Raw genomic sequence first — 23,786 nt, forward strand, 5'->3', positions numbered from 1 at the left:
GTTTAAACACCTTGTGTATGGTGCTGTCCGGGCACCTATAAAATATTATAACAGTTGGACAAAGTGTATTTGAAGTAGAGTATGGGCTTTGTTTCATTAGAATAGGATATCGGATAACACAACGAAAATAAAAATAGTACCTATATAAAGATAACAGATACAAACATATTTCTTTGTTATTTTAATTTTTTCTTTATAAAAATACCAACCCTGTATCGCTACTGTCCCATTGCTGGGTACGGGCCTCCTCTACTACTGAAAGGGATTGGGCCTTAGTCCACCACGCAGGTCTAGTGCGGATTGGCAGACTTCACACACTCAAAATTCTTATAGAGAACTTCTTAGGTTTTCCTTCACTGTTAAAGCAAAAATAATTTACATAAAATACACACATAACTTTAGAAAAGTCAGAGGTTAATACCCTTTGATTTTGAAATTGCGGACATTCTTCTCGGCAGTCTGTCCCACACCCAACTAGACGGCTTCTCTAATATCAGCTCCAGAAAATGTATTGTGTTTACAAAAATCTAATCTAAGCTCTCGTAGAGTCGAAGATTGCACCGATATATCATAATACGACGCAGTACCGCATGTAAATTTATGACGTCACGAACCAGTATGCTTGTTATATACAACATTTCACATCGTCGTGTTCATTCAGTGACCGCGAGTTGTAGTTATTGGTGTTGTGTTTGATAAGGTATGTGTTCCTAATAATACATTTTGTAAACAAATAGAAAATTTATGAGCGAAATCATTGAGAAATAAGGATTATAATAATTTTAGTGTAAATATTTTTTGCGATCGATAATATGTTATAATCATTAGACTTTGACCTTTAAATGGATAAAAAGTGATTCTTAAAAATTAAATAAATTACTATAGATATTTTAAAATTTCTGGAATTGGATTTTCTATTTACATTTTGTTTTGTTTAAACGTGTACGGGGCTTTCCCTGAATATTGACATTATATAAGTAATTAAGTACAAAAGCGTATGATGCTAGACGTACTCTCTACAAATCTTCTTACAATACATATATTTCTGAGAAATTCATTGGAGAAATATAAAAGATATAAAATTACTTATATTTTAAGTAAAATTCACAATACCGTTGATTTTTTTAGTTAAGAGCATGTTTTTTGATTTACATATTTCTTTGTTCCTTAAGATTAGTATAATAATTTGTTAACATGAATGATTAGAAAAAAAATCTTTACGTTTTTTTAGCGATTTTCTGTTTAATTTATCCTCCCACCGTCGTTTCGAAGGCCTTGCAGCCTTAGCGATCAAGGGATTGCCCCGTACATATCAATATACTATTATATGCACCAACAGTTCAGTGTATCTAGACTATTTTTGAGGTGTAGAGTCAGCCACATAAATAAACAAATTTAATTATCGCCTAAACTGTTTTGTGCTTTAACATTTTTTTTATTAAGTTTAGCTTCGCGTGTCTACGAATATGGTAATGGATAGATTAGATAGAATCCGGAAAATTAGTTTAATTTCAATGTCTAACATTCGCGTAAACATAAGAAATCATAATGGATAGATTGTTTAGTACCCTTTGTTTATCCCTAATTGTTAATGCCACATTATCTCATATTGGCCGTCCTGAGCCGAGGTTTGTAACCTGCTAGTGGGTTGCTCGCAGCATGGTCACTTAATTTTTTCAAGGGTTGCGAGCGTCCCGATTCTTCACCCAAAAAGTCCTATGTGTTTGTTTAAGCCGGCCTTTGCCAGGTTAACAAACACATGACAAATCAAAACAACAACCTTTTTTTTTCACGTATGACAAAAAAAAAATCTTCTTTTCATGAAGAAAATCAAAATTTAATTAAACATAACGCATATAGGCCATTTGAAGTTTTGAATTTGTTTAGCTACTCATGTGGCTCACTGCATATTCGGTATGATAACAGTCTTATTCATCTCCCCTTACAATAATTGCAGTAAATGAGAGAGCAGGATAGCCTCGATTTGTTTTTATTGCCGTTGAATGACGAGACGTAAGATGTTTAGTCTCAATGTTCAGTAATAACGCTACAATGTCTTCTAAATCAGAATACAGCAGCGCATGCTCACTGCTGCTTAGAAATAGACATTACGGTGGCACCTACCCAGAAAGCCCCTCAATTACGAGAGACCTACCACCAGAATTATTGTAAATGTGTACAATGTAGTCAAATTTTCTTTAATTTTTTATTATATACGGACGTTCCTATACTCGGCAGTACCTACAAAGTAGTTCTGATATTGACGTGCCACCAAGGGCGGTTTCCACCTAATGCATTGATAATTGTTGCAGTAACAATGTTTTTGGTGATATGGACGGTGGCGCTGGTGGCGGCCGCGGTGCTCTACCTCAAGCGCACGTACACGCTGTTCAGCAGGCATGGTGTCAAGCAATTTTCGCCCTTACCAGTGATAGGCGACATGGCCAAGGTCACGCTCAAAATGGAGCACTTTGCTGATCAGATTGCAAGGATGTACAATGCATACCCTGAAGAAAGGTAGGTTTTAATCTACATTAATATTATTTATGCGAAAGGTTTGATGTTCCATACACAATTACTCTGGAACGGCTGGATCTGGACGTATTTTGATATGATATAGAGTACAGTTTTGAATAGCACATTCACTATTTATCTGGGGAAAATATATAGCGAAACTGTTATCCCAAATAAACTTATTTACGTAGGCCGAGGCGGGAGCAAACTTAGCCTTGAATCAAATGTAAAGCTTAGTAAAACAACACTTAGATATTGTACGTCATGGCATTCGGTAAAAATTATGAATAAATTTTGACTTCCAGACTGAGCAAGCAAATTGTCAGAAAGATTGTCGGGTTTCGGGTCAATGTTTCTTATTTTTCGACATTTGAAATACGCACGCGCAGTAAGTTAGATATGAAAGGTTAAAAACATAAATTTAAAACATAAACAATTATACTATACGCATTCGGATTGTTTGCCTTTTCTTATCAGATAGTGGTTGAACACTCAATTTACTGATATTACTACTCTGAGTGTTTGGAAATACTGAGGTAACAATGATAAGCTATAGGAAATATTATAAACTTAGGTGCAAAATATTTATAAATCTTTTATGGCTAAAGTGTAATGCAATACTCCCTCATCATTTTCAATCGATTTTAAAAAAGGAAGAAGTTATGAATTCGACCTTTTTTATATTTTTTATTTTAGAACTCGGTCATTTCGGAACGGATTTGGAAAATTCTTTTTATTATTTAATCGGTACAGTGATGTAGTGACTTGTAGCGGGAAAAGCGTTTAACGCGAGCGAAGCCGCAAGTAATATCTATTACTAAAATACGCAAATTCCTCGCCAGTCTCAAAAAATTGAAACAAACATCTACTCATACAACCATACCTATTTCTACGTTACATAGGTATTATACATAATTAAGGTTCTCACGGAAGTAAACCATGCAATTATACTAGAGATTATTCAAACATTAAATATAATATACATAACAATGGATAAGTTGTTTACATTACTGGATCTAGCCGATCATTGCCTACAGATCTAGCACTTGCATTTACTGTTCTCAGTAGGAGCAACCATGGCGGATTTCTCTTCAGATTATTTTACATTAGTTTTTCGAAACTTTAGTGGTTTTTGTATTTTCATGTTTTTTACTTTATAATGGTACTAGTTTTTGCCTGCGTCTTCAGCCGCCTGAAGGAGTGGTGGCTGGAATAAAAGTGCTGCTATATATCTTCCAGGGAAAACAAGTAGCGTATGTCCTCCTGCGACTATCAAACTATCTCCATACCCAATTTTATCGAAGTTAGTTTGGTAGTTTTTAAGTTTATCGCTTCATTCAGACAGAAAGACTCGCCTAGGAACTTTGTTTTATAATATGTAACGAGAGCGTAGATACATAGCATGCCACTATTTTACCTCTGCATTGGTAGGTAGACATGTAATACAAACACATTTCGGATGCTATTGACAGTTATGTATAATCATCCCAAAAAATAATTGTACACATTAAAAACTTCTACGTATTAACTTGAATGTAAATTCTTTTTTCTACATCTAAAATAAAGTGTGTATTCTTTCTAAATTATAATCGCTTGCTTTAACGGTGAAGGAAAACATCGTGAGGAAACCTGCATACCTGAGAAATTGTCTATAGGAAATAATATAGGAAATCTACCAATCCGCACTAGGCCAGCGTGGTGGACTAAAACCTAATCCTTCTCAGTAGTAGAGGAGGCCCGTGCTCAGCAGTGGGCAAGTATATAATACAGAGCTGATATTACTATTATTATGAAAATTAAGTAAACCCTATAGAGTGTATTTCAGTGCAAAAAAAGTTTGACTCTTAGGTGATTTAAAAAAAACATTTGTTTTGCTACTTTTGTTGCTGTGTAATTAATTGTTAAATAAAATATCAGTTTAAATCTTCCATAGGTTCGTCGGCCGATATGAGTTTACAAACCCGATGTTGTTGGTGAGGGACACCGAGTTGCTTAAGAAGATCACGGTTAAGGACTTCGAACATTTCCTTGACCACCGCGTGTTAATAGATGAAAAAGTAGACCCTATGTTCGGAAGAAATCTGTTTTCTTTGAAAGGTAATTAATTTCTTTGTAGTTGTGGAGTAGAGAGCTGATTTTGCAACACGAACTTAGTAAAACAATATAAGCAAAGTATAAATATCGGATTCAATTGCATATTCAGTCAACATAGCCAAGTGTTTTTAGAAAATTATTACCTGCATTTTATTACAATTTGTTTGTATTTTGAACCGTTTTGCTGATATAGTTTATTTTATTTAGACTATGAACTTGGTTTCCAAATTTAATTCCAGGAAAGCCAATTAATTTGCACTGTTGTTTTTTCTATTATAATTAATAATTGATGATCTTCGTCCAGGTCAAGAATGGAAGGATATGCGCTCCACGCTGAGCCCTGCGTTCACCAGCTCCAAGATAAAGCTCATGATACCCTTCATGGTGGAAGTGGGTGAGCAGATGATACAGGCGTTGAAGAAAAAGGTCACAGATTCTAAAGGTTAGTCCTTTTTGAATTTTGACACCAGTTATAAGCGAAATTATCGTGAGTGATGGATATTTTTGCAATTTATTGAAAAATTATATGGCACTTTTTATCCTGAGATATAACATGGAAGTTTATAGAATATCAATCGCATAATAGCCTATAACCTTGATTCAGAATTAAGAATATATCTACTGATCAGGTGATGTCTGAATCTGGACTGATATATGCATTTGCACAATTTTTGGCAATACAAGTTCATGGTATATAGAAGCTATAAATTCTTCCTTCACAGTGGGCTATATAGACGTTGACTGCAAGGACCTGACGACTCGCTATGCCAACGATGTTGTAGCCTCCTGCGCCTTCGGACTTAAGGTGGATTCCATGACCCATGAGAAGAACGACTTCTACGCGATGGGAAAGAGAGCTTCCACATTCAACTTCAGGCAAATGCTAAAGTTTTTTGCGTTTGCATCGTTCCCTAAGATAATGAAGGTTTGTGAGTTTGGATTAACCTTAACAATTTTGTTTTGTTTTTTTTTTGTGGGCAAAGTACTTTAATACTACTGTTCTTTACTTACTGCTCTTCACTTTTATACTACTACCCTCAAAGGGTGACTATTCGCAATAATGTCTAATTCTTAAATGTGCTCGCGTCCTTCCGATAGCCCTTCTGAGTAACCTCTTACGATTGGCTTTTATACATATTGATTTTCTACAGAAAGAGTGGCTATGGTAAGCGTACCGTTATCTCTCCAGAATTTAATATAGGTACCCAGCAAAACAGGTGTTATTCTAAAGTACATGTCATATATTGCAAAACCACATATTACTCATAATAACCTACATACTTATATATATTGTTGTAAGGAGTTTCCCTTAAATATGTACCTATGCTTGTAAAATTGACGCAAGATATTACGTTAAAATGATCAGTATTGCAGTCAAATTGAAGATTTAAAATCAGTTGCTCGACTCGGGATATGATCATAGACAATTATCGCAAGCATTCAGAAGTAATCACCCAGAGATACACATAAATTCAAGTCTCATTTATGTTTCAGCTATATTTTATTTTGTTTATTTCCTTATATGAGTAATGTATAACAACTCAGTTTAATGTACAATTCTTAATAAAAACCATTGAAAGATTCAGCCAGTCTTCACTCTTTGATATTCGTGACCTTGAAAATAGTGCAAATATCACTGGTCTTAACAACGCTAACGGCACAATGACGTCTATTTTATTTTATACATTATATTTTCTATTTAACTTCATTTTGCTCGCGGCTTCGCCCGTATGAACGTTTTCCGGGATAAAGGTCTTGCTGTATAATTTCCCGGGATAAAAAGTAGCCTACCTTCCCAGGGTCTTAAATTATCTCTGCACCAAATTCATAAAAATCCGTTCAGTAGGTTATGAGAAAATAGATAAAATTGGTATAGACAGACAGAAAAGGGGACTTTGTTTTATAACATGTATAGATGATAATGACTTTGTCTAGAAATAAATAATTATTCTTAGATGAAATTCTCTGGATCTTAGTATACTGGTGAGAATTTTCGCCGTTTCCAGTAGGTTTTTAGTGAACCTGGTTATAGCGACCTCGGACCAGGAACATTGCCACGACACCGCAACGTTGAAATGATGTTAATTCGCTTTAGTAATTCAAGCTTGAAATGTACATTATTTAGTATACGCGACTATCGCTGCGCACACGCTGCAAGAGCGTAGATTAATCGCGTCCGTCGAAAAACGTTCTTAAATTGCTCTTAAGATGGTGGTTTTATGATTGAGACTCCACTTGTTTTTGTCTACCGCATTGATGACATAATATGAGCTCTAGACCTGACAAGGTCAGCGTAATTGGTATTTCAAGAGGCGTAATATCTTAGAGGTCAATATAATTTGGATATACTATCCATATGGTAGACCGATTACTGATCTATCTACTCTGTAAAAAACGGATACTCATGAATTCTTGCAAATCTTCTGGCTAGTGATTAGTAAAAGATTAGTGGGTACAAAGATTTGCATTAAATCCTAGGAATACGAGTATTTTGAAAAGTGAAGGGTATTTTTTTATTTTTTCTGCAGGTACTTAAAGTATCTCTCTTTACGGATGACATCAAATACTTCTTCAGAAATTTGGTGAAGACCACAATGGATGATAGGGAGGCTAATAACATCATCAGACCGGATATGATCAATATTCTCATGGAAGTGAAGAAAGGTGTGTTGCTACTATGATACGTATTTCATATATTCTGAAAACATAGTTTAATTCTAAGATTCCTGTAACAAAAACAGTTGGATTGTCTTATCCAGCTATTGTTAGGTATCGTGACGTTTCATCAACTTTTTCATAAAACTGAAAGACGAAAGAAGCAGTTTGCTCGCACGGAGAGCAAAATAAGGACCGGTCTATAAGAAGTTTCGTCATATTGCATCGATAGTTATAAAAGATTTTAAACTATTCTGAAATTTGACATAATATTGCAGGAAAACTATCTCACGAAGAAAAGTCTACGAAAGACGTAGACGCAGGGTTTGCCACTGTAGAAGAATCAGTTGTTGGAAAGAAAGAAGTTAATAGAGGTAAGAAAATGAAGAATAATATATGATAAACTATAAGTTGGCAAAGATAGTAAATCATTTTATAGTAAATGGTCATCGAGATCAAAGAATCCTCCATAGTTTGCAAAGGAATATCAATTCGTTACCTACCTTTATGAATGGAACAATGTTTGAAATCGGAATTTAAGAAATGGGAGCAAGTTGCTACATTTTTATCTCACCTGGTAAATTTAAAAATATGTTCCTAGTTTAATGTAAACTTATTTATATTAATAGAGTGGGCCGATGACGATCTTGTCGCCCAAGCGGTCTTATTCTTCATCGCTGGCTTCGAGACCGTATCGTCAGCCATGTCGTTCCTCCTCCACGAGATCGCAGTGAACCCTGATGTGCAGGAGCGGCTGTACCAGGAGATCATGGACAACGAGGCGAAGAACGGAGGAAAGTTTGACTACAACTCCATACAGCAAATGGTGTATTTGGACATGGTGGTTTCGGGTAAGGGTAGTTGGAGTTTGGTTTGTCAATTTCTTAAAAGCACTGAGATTAATTTCCTCATGGAAGAAAGAAAACAATAGAGACTTAAAATCATAGTGAAAACGTGTCATTGTGCTTTATCTAACGACTCACGTTTTGGAGTAAGTTGGCATAATATACATACAAAATAATCTAGGTACTCAAATGCATAGTTCCAGAGAATACAAAGTCTCAAGGTACCTGTAAAAATAATTTCATTGTAAATTTTAATTTATTTTGCAGAGTTGCTTAGGTTATGGTCTCCAGGTATCGCTTTGGACAGAATATGCATCAAGGATTACAACATAGGGAAACCTAACGACAAAGCTGAAAAAGATTTCATCGTAAGTCAATCAAACTCGGCTTTATTCTAAATCATTATTTAATGCAGCTGACGTTTCCTCGGTTTGCTGAGTTTTTATTTTTTTCAATGTATAATCTTCTATGATTTGACATGGTTACAAAATGCTTTATTTCCAGGTCCGCAAAGGTATGGGAATCGGCATACCAGTCTGGGGCATCCACAGAGACCCCAATTACTTCCCGAACCCAGACAAATTTGACCCCGAGCGCTTTTCCGATGAGAACAAGCACAATATAAAGCCTTTCACATACATTCCCTTCGGTTTGGGACCTAGGAATTGTATCGGTAAGGATTACTATTACAGAAATGAGTTTTCTAAAAGATCAAATTATTTGAACCCTTGATAGATCTACAGGGTACGAGCTCGTGTCTATAGGTCCGTATCTGTAGGTACCACTGCTTTGTCTATTTCTGCCACTATGTTGTGTGCACGAATAGGTATTGTTTCCCCAGTTTGACGATTAATGAAGCAGGGTTCATGGGAGTTAATAAATTAAATCTCAAGATGCTCTTAAATTCATAACCGTGTTGTTAAAGTTTATTTATAGTATTCCGCTTAGCAAAAAAAAGCGACTTTCTCATTATCTTGAATTATACTTTTTTTAGGATCCCGATTCGCCCTCTGCGAGGTGAAAGTGATGGCATATCAGCTGTTGCAGCATATGGAGCTGTCTCCGTGCGAGAAGACTTGCATACCAGTTAAGTTGGACAGGAGCACCTTCAACATCAGGATCGAGGGCGGGCACTGGGTCCGGTTAAGGGTTAGACAATAATGGACATATTGACATTCAGCATTAAGTATAAATTTAAGTAAATTTTTAGAGGGTGATTATGAAGTAGACTTAGTGTAAGGTCGAACGCAGATGATCAATTTTTCTAGTGACTGATAGTAATACATCGTTTTTAAAAACTAGTAGTTTTAAAATCGCGATATCTTAATGAACGGTGATTCGTACGAAAAAATATTAGAACAATTTTTGTAGAGAATTGTATGATCTACAACTTTTGTCTGACCTATTTTACGATAATACCGGTTACGGGTAATACCGGTACCTCCGGTTTCAGAGAAAAATGAATTTGACCTTGAATATTTTTTTTGCACGCATAGGAACGATGGGGACTTTTGACAATTTATTGGTAATGACATATTTAACGTCTATACCAATCTTCAGCTCTATGGGAATTTTTCCTAACTCGCAGGTTTTTTTCTGTCTATTTCGACTGGACTATACCGGATTGATATGTTTTGAAATAGCGTGAAGTAGCCTTTGTTTGGTCTGCAATTTATTATTCTTTAGGTACGCGTTTTTTGATAAGAAATGACTAATAATAATAAATTTAATGTATTATTTTAACTTTACCGTCGCTATGTAGCAGTATCAAAGTAATAACAATTATTATATATTTTTTATTTTTGTATCAACAATAGTATTTGATAATTCCGATGCCCAATTATACAGTATCTTCATAAACATAAAAACGAACTAGATATCACATCATTGTGCTTGTTATTATAGCGATAATAATTATTTTTAGACAATCTATTCACATATTTTTGTTAATAAACACGTGATAATTATAAATTAGGTGTTTTTAAAAGCCAATTAACGAATATTTACTTTAGGTGCTCCCCTAGCAAAACTAAAAAAACTAACCTAACCGTATTTTTAGAAGCTATCTACCTAAAATTTATAATATATATATATATATATATATATATATATATATATATATATATATATATATATATAAAAATAAAACATCATATTTCCACAATAAATGTTATCTTAACTTATAGTTTTTATTTATAATGTGGATATTGTGTCATTAATTTTATAATAAAAATGCCACTAAAATTGACGATTTCGGACATCTCCTTCTAACACACATTAATTTCCAACCAACACTATTAAATAGATAATTTAATAAGGAATATTTTTGGTAGTTAATTTATCAAAAAGACCTAAAGAAATTATTTGTAAATATTTGCATATAGCTGCCATAATTCATGCGCTGAAAATGTGTGGAACGAATGGACGAGGCTCTTAAGATTATACATTAAGTTTAATATATAACTCTCTAATCAATTCAAAGGGGATATTTTTCTTTTGTATGAGGCACGGTTACAATACGGAATTTTAGAACATTTTATAGCAGGAACCAAGTTTCAAGGCGGCATATTGCGTGTTATGCAATGGCATCAATGGCAATAAAAAGAAAAAATTGTGATTAAGTAATCATGTAACAATTTCGATAATAATTTTCACAAAAAAATTTAGTATACGTCATATATTGAAGTGAAAATCTCTTTTAATTGTTTTAGTGAGGCTTTAATTAAGAAATTATTTTTTTACTTGATGTGACATATTTTATAGGTAATATACAATTATTTTGTAATAAATGTATAATATAATATGGTGTCTAAAAGTATTAAATAATATAAAATTTTATTAATAAATAATGCAAATTATTTTGTTGGTGTTTTATTTACTCTTTTAGTTCTTACTGACTCGACTACCTCGTTGGCCTAGTTATATAGAGTGCGCGGCACGACCACAGCTCTGAGGTCCTTTATTTGAATCCCTGGTTGGGAAAGTGATATTTGAATTTTTCAACTCAGTATCAGCAAGGAAGTTAGAATTTTTGCCCGATATGGCGATATGCTCGCCTCCTATCACATTACATGACAGAAGACACAGGTGAAAAGTGGGTGAATTGTTTGCGCCTCTGTTTTCCTCGTCAGGGATTGACACATGAGTGTTTACGAGTTTATCCCCTTTTCAATTGTCGCTTTATTATTTAGTATCATAGTCAGCTCCAAATAAATTGTTTCTAAAGAAGATGCTTTCTATTTCATATTTCTTTTTACCGTAATAGGGTACAAATGTTATGCTGCTTGCAACATATTTGTAATAGGTAATAAGAGTTAGTGTTCTAGCCTAGCTTGAGTGTTCTCAGCGAGTTTGTAAAACATAAAACATACAAAAATAAAATAAGGGGACGTTCAAGGGAACGTCCATCTAATTTTAAAATATTCATATGATCGTTTCATGATAATAATATAAAGAAAAACCTTTGATTAAATTGAAATATCACTGCTATAATAAAATGTAATAATAAAAAAAAATCGGAGCACCAAAACATGGATGGTGGGTCTTGTTAAGAACAGAGCTTTCTTTGACAGAAATACAAGAAAAAATAAACGCAGTATACTTCAAAATTGTTTTTATTTAAGTTTAATAATAGTTTCATATAAAAAGACAAGATGTATCATTATAAATATTAATAACTATAAATTCTAACAGACTGTAGTAAACAATACCAAAATAAAAATATTTTGTATTCATAACACCATAGTTTCTCCCTAACGTATCACAATAAAAAAATGAAAGTATTTATGCGTATTAATTATACATAGTATCATCAAATTGTTATTTTATATTTCTATATATCATATCTACCTATTATTCATTTAACAATATCACATTTTTCATACACAATATTATCGTACAAATGTATAGGTGTAGGTATTTAATGTTATAGGCTTTTTCTAATGTACGCAGACGTTTTCAACTTGTTTCACCAGACAACAAAAAATTGCAACGCAGTGCCATGCTGGTGGTAGGATATATTTTATATCCGCCCGGATAATGACCACCGTACACAAGGTCTTAAAATTCGCCATAGTAGCCTGTATAAGTGTGTCCATTCCGGGATCAGCCCGTGTTTATTCGGTTCTAACAGGCCGGCATAATTGTGTCGACTGTCGAGGGGGTGACTGTCGTCAGTCGACATTCTATTGGACTCCCTTTACTTACCATGAGGAGCAGTTGAGTCACTTTACAGAACTCGTATAAAAGAGTTGTCAATATTTAATTTCGATATAATTGCTATAACACTGATACAGTGACAGGTGCTTCAACTAAATGCTATACAAATCAATTCGGTTAAAGTAACTGTCAACTGATTGACAGTTGCGGCAGCAAATGCTAACGTCGAATAGTTAACGTCAGGTGGTGGGTGGATACAAGGACGTGGGTGCAAAATATAATAAAAAATTACGTAAGGAAATTTACCCAACTAATAAGTCGAATCTGGACTTTTTAAACTATTTTATACATTTAACATCACACCTGTATTCTATTGGGGTACACAGAGATTACGGAATTGTATGTGCTAATTTATAATTTAAACTTCATCTTGCATACCATGTGTTTAAGCACATTCATACTCTTTATATAGGTAACCTTTGTTTGGTCTTGCGCAGAAAGTGCCTCAAAAGCCCCTTTACACTAAAGAATGCCCTCTGCTTAAAAGACAGCATGAGGCCTACCATTCACGCTGCCGTCCATACCGAGGGTTGCCCCGATGTGCTTAAAGACTCACAGCGTTACTAACGGTGGACAGCCCTCGGCTGATCACCCGTGACCCCCTGTTAGCCCCCATTAGTCGCCTTTTACGACAGGCAGGAGATGCCGTGGTTAAATTCTCAAACACCCCAAACCACAGAACGGGATACTCTTTATATAACTTGCCTTATAAATTAATGGGATTAAATAATAGTCAAAATCCAGAATACTTTCGTCTTTGTCACTACCTGGCCTTCAGTCGAATCCAGTGTCCGCCAAGGATTCTAATGTTGAACGTGGACTTGTCCAACACGGCTGGTATGCAGGTCTTCTCGCACGGGGCTATTTCCATGTACTGTAGGAGCTGGTACGTCATCACCTTCACTTCACAGAGAGCGAATCTTGATCCTGAAAAGATCAATTATTTAAAACGTCTGTTTGAAAAGTACCCAAACCACTGCACCGATTCATTAGGAAATCGATTTAAAAAAATATATATTATTTCCTATTGAAACACATTACCCGGATAAAAAGTAATCCCGTGTTATCCAAGTTATGGTTTACCCATGTGCCAAATTTCATCTAAATCCGTTCAGTAATCACTGCGTTTACTACTCACAAACATCCAAACATATTCACAAATTTCCACATTCATAATACCTATTCAGTAAGACTGCCACTAAATGAGGAGACATTGGTCAGTAAAGCTCAAACCTGCCTCTAGGAGTACAATTATCATGAGATTCAGATTAAAAACCCAGAATTTAGCAGTATCTTCTACTGCTTGGGGACATAAATAGCTAAAGAAGTAGTAACAGCGAGATACCTAAACGTGAGAGATAGTAGAGAAAATTCTAGTTTCGCTTACCAATACAATTCCTGGGTCCCAAACCAAAGGGTAAGTATGTAAACGGTTTGATGTTGTGTTTGTTCTCGTCGGAGAATCGCTCGGGGTCAAACTTGTCTGGGTTCGGGAAGTATTGGGGGTCTCTGTGGAGTCCCCATACAGGAATACCTACACTCTGACCCTTGCGAAGCTGGAATGAAATAATAATGACTATGTTGAACAATAATTTTCTTATAGGTTGAGGGCTCCAAACCAACAACCAAGGAAAAAATGTTAAGCACTATACAATAGTATTGTATTGACATATTTAACGACTCGCTTCCTATCTTCAAAAGAAAATATTGAACTCGCTTGTTGAAACCTAAATTTAGTTTTATATTCAGTCTTATATTTAGAATATACTGCACTTATGGTGCAGCCAATTGTTAATTGTTATGTATTTAAAATGTTCATGCTGTGACAGCCTGTAAATGAAACAGCACTGCAGAAATTACTTACCGAATTCTTAAAAAAAACTATGTAAGGTGTATGTTTTGTTGGCTGTTCAAATAAATAAATAAATAAATAGTAAAAGAATTGAGTTTATTCTCGAAATATTTAATCCAAGGTATTAAAATAACTGAATCCTATCTAGATCTAAACAAGTTTAATTGATACTTCATTCATAAAAGGATAAAATCATAATATTCCCGATGCCGTATGTAAAATTAATCCCATAGAATTTTAAAGAACTTTTATTATTATCATTTAGGAATTATGTTAAAAGTTCTAAGTAAAGAAAATATTATTAAATATTTTATCCTTTGAATCACTCAGTTTAATTTGGCGCAACAGAAATCGAGAGGCATTATAAATAAGTTCAGGAAAGGATTTTTATCCTATTTTTATTACTATAGAACGTGTGGCCTCCTTTTTTCGACACGGAAGTTTGGAACAATACACTATACCAAACAAAGAAACCAACTGCACTTGAAAAAGGGCTGAAATATTGGCTCACACAGCATCACACTTTTCAACAGGAGTAGAGTTAAATAATATCTGCTTTGGATTATTAAATATCTTGTAATAGAGATATAGTGCCATTATCAGGCGAACTCTAGGTTGATACTGATACAACCTAATGCAAGAGAAATTGTATTAAATATCTAGAATTTGTGCCCGATATTGCGATAGGCTCACACCCTATCACACCATGGGATAAAACATTTACGGCGAAACTAGGTGAAAAACCCTTTCGGAGACGAAGGCCTATTGTGTGTGTGTGTGTAATTTTGAGTTGAAAGACTTTGGAAGCAATGTTATTACTGGAAATTATGATGTTATGTATAAGGATGGTTTATCCAAGTCTTGAAATGCGATATTCAAGTTGGGCCTATTACGTCTAATGAGAAATTGGAATTTGTCATTCGGAGACCTACTTGCTCGTATCGACATATAAAGTAAAACTTACAATGAAATCCTTTTCAGCTTTGTCGTTGGGCTTGCCCATGTTGTAATCCTTGATACAGACCCTGTCTAAGGCAATTGCTGGCGGCCAGAGCCTTAGAGCCTCTGTAAAAGATTTAACCTTTTGAATATTTCTACATTTCCAATAAAACATTTTCTTAATTAAGTAACAATAACTTGAAGAATTAGGATTCTCTTTAATCAGGATGATAGGAATGATGATTTATTTTTCGAAGTTCCGAAGCTCCATGGAGGACTATGATAATATCATCGTCTATTTAACGCGATCACCGAGGGGAAACTAGTTCGGTTCCTCAATAATGATTACTTAAATTTCGCAGTGGGCTTGTTAGATAATTGTGGATGCTCTAGGGAAACTGAGTAAATCTGAATTGTTGCTGCATCTTATTATTGCATCTCATCTCCTTTCTTCCTCTTATTCTTCAGCTATTGGAAGTCCACTATTGAACATACGTCTCCCTTAAAGATTTTCAGACCAAAAATCTTTGTGACACATAAACTCCTCAACATAATACAATAACATAATCCACTCAACGTCTTTCTCACCTGAAACTACCATATCCATATACTTCATTTGCTGTATGGAGTTGTAGTCGAACTTCCCTCCGTTATTAGCCTCGTTTTCCATGATCTCTTGGTACAGCCGCTCTTGGACGTCAGGGTTCACTGCGATCTCGTGGAGGAGGAACGACATCGCTGATGACACGGTCTCGAAACCAGCGATGAAGAATAGAATAGCTTGCGCGATGAGGTCATCGTCAGACCATTCTAAAGAAAGTATAAAATTTAAGTTTATTGGTATATTTGGTGTTCAATGTTGGTTATTAACTTATTTAAAAAAGTAATTAATGAAGATGAAGTTGGTAGGTGTAAGGTGATCTGTATGAGTCTCTTCGATTAAGGTATGGACTTGCTACTAAGCAGATAATTTGATTGTTTATACATTTTTACGTTACCTGGTGCATATGTAAAAAAGTAAGATTAGGATTCAAGTGATATAAGAACCATTACACTCCGTGTGGAAGTTATCAATTAAAATGATTGGCATAGTCAAACAGTATATGGTTAATAATGGCTAATTTACTTAAATCAGTTTTTATAAAATCTAGTTGACATTAGTTACCGTATCCGGTACGTTACTTGCAAACAAAATAAAAAAAATGAGTTAAAACATAATTATCCTCTGATAAAAAAGTTCGTTGTAAAATAATTCGAGTAATCTTGGTCTGTTGCAAATGCGATCATTTGTGAACATGTTGGGATTATTTCAAAACTCAGAAACTTGTAAGCTGTTATTATGTTTGCTTGGGAAATAGATCAAGACTTAAATTAACATACGTGGATCTTTTTGCCAGAATGGTTCACAGTTATAAAAATTTTATATCGCACATGGAATTTCAAGTGAGGGGAGCTGCGGTTTAATGTCCTAAACCATAACTTGAGATTTGGGTAGTACGAACAAAAAAAAAAGATTTACTTTTCTATCAACTCAGACTAGTAACAAATATATTTTATGATGTTAGTTGCCTCTTTACACTTGACTCACCTCTATTAACTTCTTTCATGCCCACAGCAGATTCTTCAACAGTAGCAAATCCAGCGTCAATATCTTTGGTAGGCTTTTCTTCGTGAGATATTTTTCCTGCGATAGTATTATTTTGGTTATTTTCACTTTTTAATTTTCTAATAACATAGCCTAAGGGTGGTGAGTGCAGTGTTATTAATTCTTTGAAATTTAAAGTTCTGTGCGGATGCAACTGTTTATGGGCTATGGGGTCATTTTCTTCAAACACGGTTATAAGGGAGAGATTAACAAACATGAGTTTTAGTCGGTAGAATGGTTTAGTTCACTGAGTCTTGCAGAAATCCGTAAATGGATTCTCCGTCTAAAAAATAGGTGACATAATCACCTTATTTAGTTGTATAAACAATTTTGTACCTTTCTTTGCCTCCATGAGGATGTTGATCATATCAGGCCTGATGATGTGCCTGGCCTCTCTGTCCTTCATTGTACTTGTCACCAGGTGGCTAAAGAAGTGTTTAGTTTCATCACTAAAGATCGTTACCTTCAGGATCTAAAAAAGGAAATGTATTTATACAAAACAAAACCAAACTGACTCGCTTGCTCGCTTGTTTCTCACCTATAAAAAGACTAGATATTTTTTTAATAATAAAATTAATATATTCCTTTAGGATATACGTACTTTTAATTATAATATTTATAGAATTATATTCAGCTCCTAAATTGTAGAGGAATTAATCACGACTCTTCTTTTTATTTTTCCTTCTTTGCTAATTCATTAAATGAACTGTTACATGCATTTTTTGTTCATGCCGCTGCAGAATCATAGGAAAATCGAAGATCAGCTATCGATATTGCCTAAACTACGGTTAGTGCAATCTGGCCTCTCTTACTCTTACATATTCTGCATGAAGAACTGATTATAATTAATGAAAAGGTATTGTAAAAAACTAACCTGCATTAACTTAGGAAACGTTGAAAATGCAAAGAACACGAGTATCTGCTTGAAGTTGAACGTGGCAGCTGTTTTGCCCATCGCGTAGAATTGATTATTCTCCTCTGTTATGGAGTCCACCTTCAGTCCGAAGGCACAGGAAGCGATCACGTCATTGGCGTAGCGCGTCGTCAGGTCTTTACAGTCAATGTCTACGTAGCCATCTGCGAAGTGAATTTTGCTTGAAAATACAGATTGCTGTTAGTAAGATTAATCCAGATTAATTTTTGTAGAATGTTATTTGAGTAGAGCTTATAATGGACATAGAGACCACTTATTTCCAGGTAATTTGGTTCCATTGAAAATAATGGAATTTTTAAATAATTGGTGCTGATAAGTTTTTGAATTGCTATAGTTTTTAGGGTAGTTTGTAGTGAGAAAGATTTTTCACGCGGGCGAAGCAGCTAGCAATACTTAGTAGTAAAATATATTTTAAATACTTGCCACCGGAATCTTTGATCTTTTTCTTCAAAGCTTGTATCATCTGCTCGCCCACTTCAACCATGAACGGTACCATGAGTTTCATCTTGGAACTGGTGAATGCAGGGCTCAAAGTGGAGCGCATATCCTTCCATTCTTGACCTAAACAAGGGTCATCCAATCTATTTAAAACGATACTGCATACTTTTTGTACTGTACCGAGTAGCGATTACCATCCATAATGTCATAAAAATCTGGACCAATGTGAGAATCGAACGTAGAACCCGTTTTTAGATCAACTGACATTAAATATTGATGTAATTATGTTTCACAATTAGAAACATACTTTACAATTGTATATTTAGGCAATGTTATTTTATCAGGTTATCGTCTCGCTGTTTGCCGACATGAATAAAAAGCTGATGACTCAATATATCTGATAATAGGTCAACTAATCAGTACACATGACGCACAAAAATTAAACATTAGGTATAATTAAGTTACATAATGTGTTTTTGTTGTATAATTTCTTTTTTGGATGGTTCGGTTTTGATTTTATGGTTAGGAAACTTTATCGCTCGACCACAGGGAGCGGCGCGGGCAGCGGCTCGGGTAAGGGGAAAACAATTGTATGGGAACGTATGAAACCTTTAGGAAGGTCGTCGATTGAGACATTGCAGTGATGCAGTAGCGATGTAATCGCAAAATGCCGCGATATAGACGCTAAAGACAGCAGCAGCTGTTGCGATTTAACTTTGATACAGGAATCAATATGAACGATACAATTGGCCGACGAGAGAACATTGATAAAATTGTCTTTGTTGCTGCTTCTACGGATTGTTTTTGGCGCATGTATCGATATGGTAGTAATGTTGTTGTGAATTTATATCGCTTCCAATGCGCGTTGAAAACGCGAGTAACTCGCTATAATAGTGATCTAGAGTCTACGAAACGCGCGATAGCATCGCTGCGAAAGTTCGTCCAAGCAACCTCCCTTACTCTTATTGTGACATGCGTGGAGCAAGTTATTGGTTTGTGGCCTAATTTTCATCATTGCTCTCCTACCTTTCAAAGAAAAGAGGTTTCTGCCAAACAGAGGATCCGAATGCTCGTCTATCAACGTGTTGTGGTCCAGGAAGTGCTCGAAGTCCTTCACAGTGATCTTCTTCAGCAGCTCGATGTCACGCACAACCAGCGTTGGCTTGATAAACTCGTATCGCCCGACAAACCTTTGAAAGAAAAACACACACATCATGCATAATCATGCATGCTAGGCCGTCCACTTTTCACCATGTGTATTCCATCCCATGATGTGATAAGGGTTAAGACTATGGCCACATGAGACACAAATTAGAGACTCCATGTTGATATTTAGCAGAAAGACCCGATATTACCTAACCCAGGCCGCAGACCCAGCCAGTCAGCCAGCTTAGACATTGTAGCCAGTGTAACTACTGGACATAATAATACTTAATAACTCATGTGACTGGATGGCAAGCGCAGTGGAATATCAAACAATAATTTGTAATTCAAGGTGTTGGATGGTAATTCTACTGCTTATGGGCAGTCTTATCACTTACCACCAGGCGAACGGCAAGCTCATATCGTCATTCAAAGTAATAAAAAAAAGTCTGATCTGTGATTCGAAAGAACGGTGGTCGTACCGCGCATGCAAAATAACTACCAAAGAATAGTATAATTTCATTCATCATTAAGGGCTATATTGTTTTGCTTTTATTGCTTACCTTTCACCAGGGTACGCGTTATACATCCTCATGACTTGTTCAGCGAAATGCTCTTGTCTGAAGAGGACCTTGGCCATGTCCCCCAGCAGCGGCACGGGGGAGTTCTGCTTGACTCCATGCCTGGTGAATAGCGTGTATGTGCGTCTGAAGTACAACGCCGCTGCTGCCACCAGCACCACCGCCCATATTATCAGCAACATACTGCAACAAAAATAAATCTTCCTACTGCTCTTATATGTAGGTATGATTTTTTGTATCGAAATTATTTTCGACATCTTATGCTAAATATATTTTGGTGCAGAGCACACAGAGGGCATTAATCTCTAGAAGGTTGAACCTTCCAGAAATTAATTCCCTTTGGAGAATCTGCTAACTGTATTATTTATTTAGTTTTTTAAATCACTCTAAAGAACCAACATTTGATTAACGACATTGTGGGTTTATCAGAAATCGTATACCGTCGTACCGACTTTGTGGTTTTGATTTCAATCATAACATTTCGTGCAGTTTTATAGTCTTTTTTATATTGAAGACGATCATGTCAATGTCAAAAACCACAAAAAATAAGATCCGAATTATATCCAAGCAATACTTGCTGCTGTGTTCCAGTATCAAAACAAATGTATTTAATATCGGCATAAAACTATTTTTTCGATTTTACCGCGGTTTATTATATTTTCCCCCGACGTTTCAAAAACTTTGCAACCTTCATAGTTTTTTTCGATGTGTAACATTAGCGTAAACATTAGAAATCATTACTGTATTCACTATTTTACTGAGGACTAAAAAACCCTGTCATTATATGTATTTCCTTAGCACGGCGCGCATCCACGATTCTTTAAGTATAATAACCACAATAATAACTGTTTATCGCAGGTGGAGATCGCTTGACATCTAACAAGACGTATTGTTTTAAGAGATGTCTGCTTACTTCATTTATTATTTTTCTTCAATGTACTAATATAAGGTTATTCCCCAAGCGGTACATGCGTGACGCCTTCGTCACGCATGTACCGCTATTAGTCTAGTCCTTACTAATACTTTAAGTAATTAAAAACAAAATTGGTGCTTATTCAGGATAAAGACTATTAAATCAATCTGGTTAAAAAGATTACGTACTTATAACAATTTCAAGATTGTTCAAGTTTTAAAGATGATTTCTTTCTTGAAATGAAAAAATGGATGAACGAAATTGCTGTCTCTTTCAATAATCGTTGACACTAATAGAAAATAGAAAAACACATGTCCTGTCTAAAAGTAGAAATGAGGAATGAAATCCCACTCTTTTTGGATATCAAATACTATAACTATAAAATCCTAGAGACATCTATCTAAGACCCGTGAAGTCAAAGTCCCAAACTGCGCAGTAACGAAATATAATTGAAGTCGAGTGGCAAGTCCGCATCAATTTGAGTAATTGTGATGCGAGCCGGAGTCTAGTGATGCATCGTAAACAATATTGTTAACGCTAGTTCGACCTTGGCTGAACAGTTTATTGACCATGATATGGGCCTTGACAATGATTTTTTTAGTTCGTAGTTGCGTAGCAACTGTTTCAATGTATTTATGACACATAGAACGGGTAAAAAAAGCGCAAACAACTAATGATTAGTCTAAAAATCCGGTTCGTAGCTGAGACTGTCGTACGTAAACATGTTTATGTTTAACTTAAAAACAACAAATATAAAAACGAGTATATAATATGGCAGAGAAAAGCATAAGAAATGAAATACAAAAAACTAAATAAACTTGATGCAAACATTAATCATTGTGGAAGCGTTTTTGGGGCGTATAGCAATGGTAACATGGTGAAAAACTCATTGTAGCGGCATGTTCTGACGAATCGCGGTCCAGGGTAATCGGACATACTACACCGTATACACTTATTAACTGGAATATACACCAACATCTATGATATTAAAAAAAAATTACATGTCCCCACATTTGCAAGCCTGTTAAGAGCGGGCTTATGCAAACACATGGGACCCACCAACGAGTTACCAACCTCGGCTCAGAACGGTCAGTGGCAGAGTATGAGCATCAACAATTATGGATGAGCGTAATCGTAGCGAACTAAAAATCTAACCATTGACGCATACAACACGCTCGCAAATCATGTTAAAAACATTCCCGACCTGGGATTTAAACAGACCTCCAGGCTCATTGTCTGTATACACTATCACTCAACCAAAGAGGCGTCAAAACAAATTATATAAATATCATAAAACTTAACACGTCAGATAATGTTAATCTCTGCACAAACATGAATTCTGACCTTATCAAACATATTTTGAAGGCCCCACCAATTTAGAGTTTATGGAGTATGCTGACGTAATATTTTATTTGCGACAACGCGTTACAATCTCAGTTTTATATTTTAATTTTTAATTAAGTTAGTGGTGAATGCCGTGCACACTTATTAATAGGAATCATGTTATATGCTGTACCTTAATGGCGTATTGCATAGATGATGTAACATGTAATGCATTTTTACAATAAACAAACTAACAATCAGTGAAGTAAGCCTTTGATGAGCCCGGTGCGAGCTGCTATAACTTGATTTTGGTTTACGCCCTTCCAGGGTCTGACCCTGTGCTTCGACTCGGCTGGCACCGCTACAGTTACGGACCCACAGTAGAAAAGTTACTGTTGACATGTCATGATTGTGACGTCGGTGTTGTGGGAGTTGTTGCTGTTTCTTAAGTATTATTTTTGATTTTACAGTCGGTAATTTTGCATAGATGTGTGCGTGTGAAAAATACACAGAAACCAGTTTTATTATAATCCACAATTTAAGTGAAGTTATATATAAATAAACATATTATCTACTTTACTCATTATCTCTGATTACATACAGATTTTACAAGCATTACTTGACACATTATCTATTTACATTACATTTAACCATAAATAAAATCTATTCACACATACAAAATACAGTCACAAAGCATTTTATTTATTACATAAAAATACAACTCACATTGATAGCTAGCTGTAAACAAAATTTCGTATTTTATTCGTTACACAACACGAAAGTAAAAACAGGTTTGATACGTGTGCACTACGCTGAGATACGATTGACTGTGTCGCGTTTGCATATTACAACTACTTACAGGTGATGACCGCTGATAATATCAATGAGTAGTGTTTTGGATACGTTTATCGATAAATCAATCAATGTTATTATCTTGTGATTAGTATTCGCTCTGAGACTGGCATTTATGCCCGATATGGCGATAGACTCGCCCCTATCAGATCGTGGGATGGAACACAAATGGCGAAAAGGTGCCAGGGTTGCAATTCTGTCTACCCCTTCGGGTATAATGGTATCATGTAGATATAGGAATAAAATTATTTTATAAGCTTTTGGTTTGACCTTAATTTGTTATTGATACACCTGATTGAATTCGCATGGGTTCATTCTGACGAGTATTACATTTAAGGAGTGATAAAATCCTAAGTAATTGTATCAAGTATTTAAAGTAGCGGCGTATAGGTAGACCCCACTGTAGACGAACAGATCGTTGTCGTTTCTCTGTGGAAGGGGAAGATCTCCAGTCAGGGCCTGATTAGCTGCGGTCCCTCCGACGGTTCTTAATCCTAATATTTCCTTCGCGACACGCAAATTCTGCTGTCGCAAGTTAATACCGTCTAACGCCATCTAGTGTGATTATTGAGCATTATTTCCTAATTGCTAATATTATTCATTTTTCAGTTCCTGTGATGTTGACGAGATGGCGGTGTATGTAATACTTACTTGTACCGCCTCAAGGATATAATGTAGACGGTGGTAGAGGAATCAGAGGAACGATTACATAAAATAAATCAGTAATTGTTATTTCTGCTTCACCGTTAGCTTTAGAATAGTTTCTCAACATATCTGTTCAATTGCGTTCAATCCTTGTTTTGGTGTGTTTCTGCTATATCATCAGTCTAAAATTATGCC

General features: G+C 35.3%; 2 protein-coding genes across 2 annotated transcripts; one reads left to right on the plus strand and one right to left on the minus strand.

The window, feature by feature from the left end:
• Positions 1–601: 601 nt before the first annotated feature.
• LOC115451217 (cytochrome P450 9e2) lies at positions 602–10,079 on the plus strand. Its single transcript, XM_030179456.2, has 11 exons — positions 602–700; positions 2,313–2,517; positions 4,448–4,611; positions 4,913–5,050; positions 5,331–5,533; positions 7,137–7,272; positions 7,542–7,637; positions 7,893–8,114; positions 8,376–8,476; positions 8,613–8,781; positions 9,103–10,079. The coding sequence occupies exons 2-11, from the start codon at positions 2,318–2,320 to the stop codon at positions 9,267–9,269; spliced, it is 1,596 nt and encodes a 531-aa protein (XP_030035316.1). The 5' UTR covers positions 602–700; positions 2,313–2,317; the 3' UTR covers positions 9,270–10,079.
• Positions 10,080–12,372: 2,293 nt separating this feature from the next.
• Positions 12,373–22,947, minus strand: LOC115451216 (cytochrome P450 9e2). The gene is made up of 11 exons (XM_030179454.2): positions 22,821–22,947; positions 19,841–20,041; positions 19,161–19,324; positions 18,120–18,257; positions 17,637–17,839; positions 17,099–17,234; positions 16,706–16,801; positions 15,706–15,927; positions 15,143–15,243; positions 13,714–13,882; positions 12,373–13,253 (listed from the first exon to the last, which is right to left on the minus strand). Exons 2-11 carry the CDS (start codon positions 20,038–20,040, stop codon positions 13,090–13,092), a joined length of 1,593 nt encoding a protein of 530 aa, XP_030035314.1. The 5' UTR covers position 20,041; positions 22,821–22,947; the 3' UTR covers positions 12,373–13,089.
• Positions 22,948–23,786: the final 839 nt, after the last annotated feature.

This window comes from Manduca sexta, chromosome 12 (assembly GCF_014839805.1).
Source record: "Manduca sexta isolate Smith_Timp_Sample1 chromosome 12, JHU_Msex_v1.0, whole genome shotgun sequence".
In the NCBI taxonomy this organism is placed as follows: Eukaryota; Metazoa; Arthropoda; class Insecta; order Lepidoptera; family Sphingidae; genus Manduca; species Manduca sexta.

Bases quoted from the DNA above. Each gene is read 5' to 3' on its own strand.
- LOC115451216 (XM_030179454.2), bottom strand. From the start codon at position 20,040: ATGTTGCTGATAATATGGGCGGTGGTGCTGGTGGCAGCAGCGGCGTTG. The intron at 17,840-18,119 runs GCAAGTATTTAA...TTCACTTCGCAG, and splicing joins AAAGATCAAAGATTCCGGTG to ATGGCTACGTAGACATTGAC. The intron at 15,244-15,705 runs GTGAGAAAGACG...AATCTTTTACAG, and splicing joins TATGGATATGGTAGTTTCAG to AGGCTCTAAGGCTCTGGCCG.
- LOC115451217 (XM_030179456.2), top strand. From the start codon at position 2,318: ATGTTTTTGGTGATATGGACGGTGGCGCTGGTGGCGGCCGCGGTGCTC. The intron at 2,518-4,447 runs GTAGGTTTTAAT...AATCTTCCATAG, and splicing joins AATGCATACCCTGAAGAAAG to GTTCGTCGGCCGATATGAGT. The intron at 7,638-7,892 runs GTAAGAAAATGA...TTATATTAATAG, and splicing joins AAAGAAAGAAGTTAATAGAG to AGTGGGCCGATGACGATCTT.